The following is an 8,435-nucleotide window of genomic DNA, read 5'->3' as shown; positions in this document are numbered from 1 at the left end:
ATTCTAATTTTCTGAAATGATGAATTTGAGATTTTCATTTGTTGTCATTTGTAATCATCAAAATTAAACGAAATAAACATTTGAAATATATGAGTTTGTATGTAATGTATGAATATAATATACAAATTTCACTTTTTAAATGGAATTACTGAAATCAATCTACTTTTTCATGATATTCTAATTTTATGACCAGCACCTATATGTTGGATTGACAGGTGTTTGAAAATAAAAGTGCAAGTGAATCCGACACGTCTGATTTTAAGTTATAACTAAGGCAGACAGATTTGATTTATAAGGTGTCTCAAACAGTTTGGAAAGCTTTTTGTAGAAATTTTCCTCCTCAGTTATGTTTACATTAACATCAATTAAAATCCAAAGCTATTTTCAGACACTCATGATTTCATTACTCTGTTAAAACGAGAGCTTTATTCAAATGTTTCTGTAGGAGTGATGAGGGCAGATCTGCTTGTCTACTTGTGCTAATAGTTAAAGTGCTGCATATCACCCCAGTCTTTATGTTGTCACAGTATTCATACAATCACAAGCAGCAGTTCATGTTTAAGCAGTATGAGGTTGCATAAACCTCATATATATATATATATATATATATATATATATATATATATATACACACACACACACACACAAAATGATCAGATTTACAGAGCTGGAGTTATTCAAATAAATCTGACTGGCATCTTTTTTGAAAGGACAGGAAATTAACACAAAAACTGAAACTTTTACTTCAGCTGAGAATAACATCTCCACTATCAGAAGTCACATTGCACATAGAACTTAAGGTTCTCTAGAGTTAATTTTCAACATATTCAATTTAAGCTTCTAGCTTCTAAAATCCTCCTTTTCTTTCAGTATAAGAGACTTTATGAGATTGGCCACAGGACTTTTTATTTTAACCGACCAGTAAAAGACATAAATGTACAGCTACTTAACGAAACACATTCTGTTTTTTGTATTTTTGACAGAACATTTTGTTGAAGTAGAGATTAAAAACAGCACATTGTTGTTTCTTATCTTTTTACATATATCCTGAGATAATTCACAGCACCTTAGATGTTTTTGCAGCTGCTCCCTTCTCAAACACTTTCGCCTGAATGTTTGGGAAAAGAACATTAATGCTGATGTAGAGTTAACAGACTTGCTGATCTGCAGCCATGGGAAAAAAACGAAAGTCCAGTCTGTTTCAGTTCTAGTGTTTCATAAATCAGGACATAATAAAATGATCTGGTCTTTACCAGGTTCTAAAATGATTCAACTTTACCTCAAGTGTACAAAAACACACAACAGATTTTACAGTGTCCTTATTAAACAAAATCAGTTGAAATCAAAATATTGTGTGAAAAACTAAGTCCACTCTTGGTGCTTCCACAATATTTAAGAGGTTCAGTGTCAGCCAAATGTAATGATTAACTAATCATCATCAGTGTGAGCACCTCTATAAGTGCTGGGTTTTGTCAGTTTGCTGCTCTGCAGTATACAGGTATATGCTAACACAATGCCAAGCAGGAAGGACCTCTGCAATGACCTTAGAGAGGCAACTGTTGCTGCCATCAATCTGGGAATGGTTAAAGGTTTCCAAACAATTTAGAGTCCACCATTTTATATTTAGAAAGATTATTTACAAGGGAAACATTTAAGACAGCTGCTAGTCTTCCCAGGAGTGGACGTTTCAGTAAATTCACCTCAAGGACAGTGCAATGCTCAAAAAAATGACAAAACTCCAAGTGATAGCTCAGTCTCTACAGGCCTACTTTAGTAGGTTAAAGGTCATTAAAGATAATTAGAAAAAAACTGAACAAGTGTGGTTTTTTTGGGAAGGTTGGAGGAGAAGAATTCTTTCTAAAAAGAAAATGGCAGCACAACTGAGGTTTTACTGGCGACCTGTCCAAGGTGTACACCCCTCTCACCCAATGACTGCTGGAGATGGGCACCAGCTTCCTGTGACCCCGCACAGCAAAACTTGTAAAGAAAAGGGATAGACGGACTCAGGTTGGCAAAATTGCATCTTAATAGACCAAGAGACTTCTGGAACAATAACCTGTGTACAGATGAGACCAAAGTAGAGATGTTTACCTATAATCCACAGCACCATGTTTGGTGAAAACCAAGCACAGCCCATCAGCACAAACACCTCATATCAATTGTTAAATAGGATGGTGGAGGGCTGCAAAATTAAGACAAAGTCAAGGTGACAGGGGTGAAAGAGTTAGACCCCTTATAAAAGTTGTTTGAAGACTATTTAGAGTTTGCATTTAAAAAGTGGCAGTGCAGGAAAATTCAGCTAGAGGGAGATGTTTTGTTCAAGGTAGTGGTTTATGTTTAGCAAAGTAGCTAGAGACATAGAACAAATTGTAGTGTTGTTGTTTACTTTTTTTTTTAGGGGGTGGGTATGTTTTTGTCTTTGGTGTGTGGTAGAGGCACCGTGTCATTTAGCAGTCTGACTGCTTGCAGAAAGAAACTGGTATATCTGGTAGTAGTGGTTCTGATACTTTTGAACCTTCTACAAGACAGCAGTGGGGAGAAGAACACATGCAGTGGGGCCTGAAATGATGCAGGTTGCATGACTGAAATGCTGTGGTGGGACCTTTAACAAAGCAGAGCAGAAACGATGTTTGCAAACCTTGATATGCTAGTGTAGATTCTTAGTCATCCAGGACATGGCAAATCCCCCCAAAATGTAAAAAAATAAAACAACTAGACTTCAATTCTGTAGTTGAAGTCTTTTGCTTCTCATCCAAGAAGCTGGAGAGTGTGGAGTTCAGGCTTTTATGCTCCATGAGATGTTATGTAAACTAAATTCACATGCAGATTAGACACCCCACAATGGAGAGTCGTCGGGGCCTTTGTTTGCCTGGCTCACAGAAAGATGTTTCAGTCACATTCATGAAGGTTTAAATTGGAGTGAAACTGGGTATCAAGGCTGATGCGTCATTGTAAGTTTCAGAAAGCTGAAATCTGAGGCCTTCCCCTCTGTTTAGAGTTGTTTTTTCTCATTTGCTGTAAATGACTTCCTTTACACCCCCTCCCCCTCTCAAACCATCTATCTCTTCTGTTCAAAATATGGACATTTTGGTCCTCAGAAGAGTGTTCTTTATCCTTGAGGTGTAGGTGCACAGCCAAATCTTGTTTGAAAGAGCTGACTTTCCTGTGATGATTTTGGACTTGCAAACCTCAATGAACCAAAACAATGTTGTAAAGAAAAGTGGGCCAAAATTACTCTCCAACTATGTGAAAGAATGATAAAGAACACCACTACTGAGAGTGATTGCTGCTAAAGGAAAGAATCATGAGGTGGACTTGGTTTTTCACACACAACTTTTCTATTTTGGCTTTGTTTCTGTTTATTAAGTAATGATTTAGTGAAATCAGTTTAATTTAAACCATGTTTTGTTTATACCGCCTGTGTGAAGCCTGTTTACTGCACAGGAGCATGTAACTGATCGGTCTGTTTCCCCTCAGATACCTCTCCAATGCTGAGTCCATGGAGGCCACTGACGTCCTCAACTCTGCACTGAATTATGGGATCGTAGTGGACTGCGGCAGCAGCGGCTCTAGGGTTTTTGTGTACTACTGGCCCCCCCACAATGGGAACCCCCACACCCTGCTGGACATCAGACAGATGAGAGACAGTGATCGTAAGCCTGTTGTCAAAAAGATCAAACCTGGTAAGGAGAACTAACTCTTCCTCTTTGTAACTCAGAAAATAAACATTTACTTGCCAAAGTTATTACAGATTTTAGATTTCACCCTTTGAACTTGATGTAATTCATGGGACGGGAAAAAAAGTAAAAATCAAAGCTTAGTTTTAATTTTGAATTGAATCTTTCTGCTCATACTCCAAAGCTGTTGTTTTTTTGTGCACGGAGTATAAAATGGACGTAAAACTGGACTAAATTTTACAGTGTTACAGTTTACTCAGTTTTTGGTGAAATATTGTCTTCTACACTTGTAAAAACAATATATTTTTATTGTGTGATCTATTTAAATGAAAATAGAATGCCACTACATTGGCGCCGCTGATACACTGACACCTGGTAACAATGTGCTGTTAAACATTTTGGTTCCAGCAGGAGGAGTGTTGTTTAATTGACCCACTGCCAAACAGATGAAAACAGAGTGTGTGAAAGAGATAAAAAAGAACACGTGTGTGTGTGTGTGTGTGTAACTCAAACAGAGGATAGCGGAAAAAAAGACAGGCTTGTAATTCACAGCTCTTAATTTCTACCGTCTTCCTGAGTAAAAACAATGGAAAAAAATGTTTTATATGGGTAAGTAATAATAATTTTCCAGGACATGGCAAATCCTAAGGGTTTTTTTTTTTTTAAAGGCAACTGAAGTTTTTTTCTTGATGTTGAAGATCTTTCTCAATACCACCTGGAATGTGCAGATAGCAAAGGTGCACAGAAAGGAACAAATGTGAAAATATTGTCATTCCATATGTAGCTGGTATGTCCAAAAAACTCTCAAGGTTTTTCTCCAAACACAACATCCTGGTGCATTACAAACTAGACAGGACCAGATTTTTATTTCTTATCAAGATGTTATCAATAGAAACATCATTCAAAGTTTAACCACTCCTTATCAGGCTGGCAAAGACCCTATTGACCCTCAGGAGGGTGGGCAGCTGGATTAATCTGTATGTGAATTCAGCTCACATAAATGGAGCGTCACAGGCAGTTTAGAGATTTGTAACCCTGCACATTCCAGTTTCAACTGAGAATGTCTCTAGGATTAAAAATGAAAGTCCAGTGGCCTTAAAAAAGAAACCTTTAGGATTGACCTTTCGTTCACTTTGGTTTTGTTACGTTGCTTTTACTCCTGGAACATCATTCTGTAACAAGCATTTCTCAAACTGAGATTGGTTTTGTTTGTCATTCTCTGAAAAACTAATGAAAAATAAGATGACAGATTCCTTTGGTCTGCTCACCAGTCAGCCATTTCCTACAGCTGGCTGAGTACAATGTCATCACATCAGCAGTAATGCATCATACAATGTAAAAGAAATGAGCAAACTAACTGGATTTTGGCAAAGTCAGTGAGAAACTCCTGCTCTAAAGTTCACACATACTTCATAGAAACATTCAAAGTTTAAACTAATTTGAATGCTGTTCTGCTTTGCTGATGACTGAGTATTATTTCTCTCAGGTATCTCCACTCTGGCACACACACCCACTCAGGCCAGTGACTACTTGGAGCCCCTCCTCAGCTTCGCCGCCGCTCACGTCCCAAAGAGCAAACACAAAGAGACGCCACTCTACATCCTGTGTACGGCTGGTATGAGGCTGCTGTCTGACAGGTAGATGAAGCAGAGCACCACTTTTTAACCCAATAGTTTTTTGATGTGTGTTGTAAGCATATAGTGTTTGTCTGAATGTTACTGAAAATTCAAGTCTGCCCTTCCACAAGCTTGTTTTTCGCTCTAAACTTATTAGAGAGAAAAACAAACTTATTGTATTATTATTTATGCTCTTGTTCCAGCCAACAGGCAGCCATCTTGGAGGACCTGGTCACTGATGTTCCTCTTGAGTTTGACTTCCTGTTTTCCCGTTCTCATGCTGAGGTCATCTCTGGCAAACAGGAAGGTGAGTTCACATGAAAATCCCAGGAATAGAAAAAAGTCACTAATTGTTTCTTTCTAAATGCTAGCTGTGTTTTCTTTTTCCCTGTGACGGTTGTGATGACATGTTGGTGTTGCCTCTCCACTCTGAAGGAGTGTATGCATGGATTGGCATTAACTTTGTCCTGGGCCGCTTTGATCATCCTGATGAGGGTGAGTGTTGAGACGCAACTTCATCAATATGGGTTTGAAACAAAAGTAAGGACTGAATTTTGTGTGTTTTTAGACAAGTTAATGAATCTGTTTTTATTTCAGAGGATGCCACAGTTGAGGTGACAACAGGCTCAGAGCACCAACCTCCAATCAGCAGGCGGCGCACAGTGGGCATCATGGATATGGGTGGAGCCTCTCTTCAGATCGCCTACGAGGTGCCCAGTGCCATCACCTTCAACTCGCCACAGGAAGTAAGGAACCCCTGTTACCATTTGGGACACGCTCAGGCTGTGGGTCGAGCCAGACAGCAGCTGCTGTGTTCAGCAGTGGATTTCAGTCTGATTTGTGTTTTTCAGGAGGAGGCAGGCAAAAGTGTTCTCGCAGAGTTTAACCTCGGCTGCGACGTTGACCAAACACAACATGTGTACAGAGTCTATGTCACCACATTCCTGGGCTTTGGAGGAAACATGGCGAGACAGCGCTACGAGGACCAGCTGGTTAACAGCACGCTGACCAAGAACAGGTAACACACGCAGAGCATTTCTTTGTGTTTTCAAAATCCTGGTTTTTATTTTGACTGAGTTCTTTATGATACTTGATACCTTTTGATATCTTGCTTTTGCTTTCTGCTGATGGGTGAAAGGTGGGCACTAACAGATTGCACAAGGTCTTTGTTAAAAATTGTGTCATTAACTATTTGGAGTCAACTTTGTCTGTTAGCAAAATATCTTGTGAATTACTAGACAGATTTTAATAAAACTTCCTAGAAACAGTCCTTGGATATACACCTACAACTGACTAACATTTGGTGCCAATCCAATTCAAGATGGCCACCAACAAACAAAAATGGCTCCATCTGAGTCATTTTTACAGATAGTGAGCTAAAATGTGATGTGGTAGTAGCTGAGAGTTATTTGCAACATCAACTCTGAGTGTGATGTAAAATGGCAAATTTCAAAGTTTGACCAAAACAGTATCATCATTTCTCAAGATATTGATGATCTTAGTCTATAATTCTGACATGAAAGGTGACGGGCGATATGCATTCCTTCAAGTAAAACTAGGCCTGTTACTTTAGAGTTCACTGAGGTTTGTTGAAGCATTTCCTGCATCCATAGCCAGCACACTAAACAAAAACTACAGGGATTTTCCTCTTTTTTTTTTTTTTTCAATGATAATTGTAATAAAATTTAAAAAGAAAAAGTCATTTTGTTTTTGTTTTTTAAAACTGAACAAGAATGAGGTTTATGGAAACCAATTCTATTTGACAGTAGAGTTAAAGTTGAACGATTCAGATGTTCTCCAACTCTGACAAATATAGAAAACCAATGTATTTTTATTTGATTTCATCTTAATCGAGTTTGTTAGTTGGTATGTGCTACTTTTACTTGTGTTATCATGGTGAATCACCACACAAGGAAGTGAACTGGTTTTAAGGAGCTGAAATCCAGGTTCAAAACTAAAATTACACCAATTATTAGTTTTAAACCTTTTCCTGTCAGGTTTGTTTTTAAATTTTAGTTTTCTCACTCCTGTTCAGGTATCTGACCACAGAGACGGGTCTGAGAGAGGACAGGCCCTACTTGGACCCCTGTCTTCCAGTCGGCATGTCAGACACGGTCGTCCGGGGCAATCGCACACTGTACTTGAGGGGTCAGGGAGACTGGGGCCAGTGTCAGGAGGCAGTTCGACCCTTCCTGGGCCTCCACAATGGCACCATGTCTCCACAGGGCATCTACCAGGTATAAACCTCTGGACCAAATTAAAGTTTTTTTTTTTTTATCATAGACGTGGTAGTAATGTGTTGGTTTTAATCAATACATTGACCTGTTTATTGGTGCAAACATAATGAGATTTATTTGAAATGGGGTTCTGTGGAGAAGCTCTGAACAGTAATATCTTACCTGTTGCAGATAGTTCTCTGAACAACCTCACTTTGGAGAAAAAGAGTTACTGGCTCTGTCCAAATGGACCAGTGTCAAATCAGATTAGTGCCATCTAAAAATAACTCAAATCTCAGAAACTTTATGGTTTATGTGAGCACGACTTTATTAATTTTCCATCAGATAGTTACCTACATACTAGAAGTTTCTGATTATTTGAACTGAAGAGTGGTGAGTTTGCTGTCCTTTGCCAAACGTTTCATGTTAGACATGAATTGCATGTTAGGACTGAACTGACAGGCAAACTATTTGATGCAAAAGTAATGTGGCGTAGAAATGTATCAGTTTAAGCAAATGCATTTCTACTGATTTTTACATTACCTTACTTTTCTATCAGATAATTAATCTAGCTGAGTACATATGACATGTTAAAGGGATAGTCTGGTCATTTTTGGAGATGTTGACATTAGTCAGAGCACTGGCTAACCTGGGGGTCGGCAACCTGCGGCTCTAGAGCCGCATGCGGCTCTTTAGCGCTGCCCTAGCGACTCCCTGGAGCTTTTTCAAAAATGTTTGAAAATGGAAAAAGATGGGGGAGAGAAATATAGTTTTTGTTTTAATATATGCCTCTTTTACACGGGCCCTAATTCAGAAGTCTGGCTCTACTCCGCTCTACTTGGCTCGGCTCGATAAAGAATGCATCGTGTTCACACCGACCAGTTTGGTTGGTAGCAGAGGACGCCTCCTCGTGTTGCGGGGGGGGG

The 8,435-nt window shown here is 39.0% G+C and overlaps 1 protein-coding gene across 1 annotated transcript in view; it reads left to right on the top strand.

The window, feature by feature from the left end:
• LOC108246275 (ectonucleoside triphosphate diphosphohydrolase 7) overlaps window positions 1–8,435 on the top strand; it is a 21,987-nt gene that overhangs the window by 3,566 nt on the left and 9,986 nt on the right. The window contains exons 4-10 of the mRNA XM_017433738.3: window positions 3,478–3,683; window positions 5,164–5,314; window positions 5,497–5,600; window positions 5,729–5,788; window positions 5,891–6,039; window positions 6,145–6,311; window positions 7,329–7,530. Coding sequence (XP_017289227.1) covers window positions 3,478–3,683; window positions 5,164–5,314; window positions 5,497–5,600; window positions 5,729–5,788; window positions 5,891–6,039; window positions 6,145–6,311; window positions 7,329–7,530 — 1,039 coding nt within the window. The remainder of the gene's footprint in view (window positions 1–3,477; window positions 3,684–5,163; window positions 5,315–5,496; window positions 5,601–5,728; window positions 5,789–5,890; window positions 6,040–6,144; window positions 6,312–7,328; window positions 7,531–8,435) is intronic.

The sequence above is a fragment of the Kryptolebias marmoratus genome, linkage group LG3, assembly GCF_001649575.2.
Source record: "Kryptolebias marmoratus isolate JLee-2015 linkage group LG3, ASM164957v2, whole genome shotgun sequence".
NCBI classification, from domain to species: domain Eukaryota; kingdom Metazoa; phylum Chordata; class Actinopteri; order Cyprinodontiformes; family Rivulidae; genus Kryptolebias; species Kryptolebias marmoratus.
This window is presented reverse-complemented; position numbering and strand designations above follow the sequence as displayed.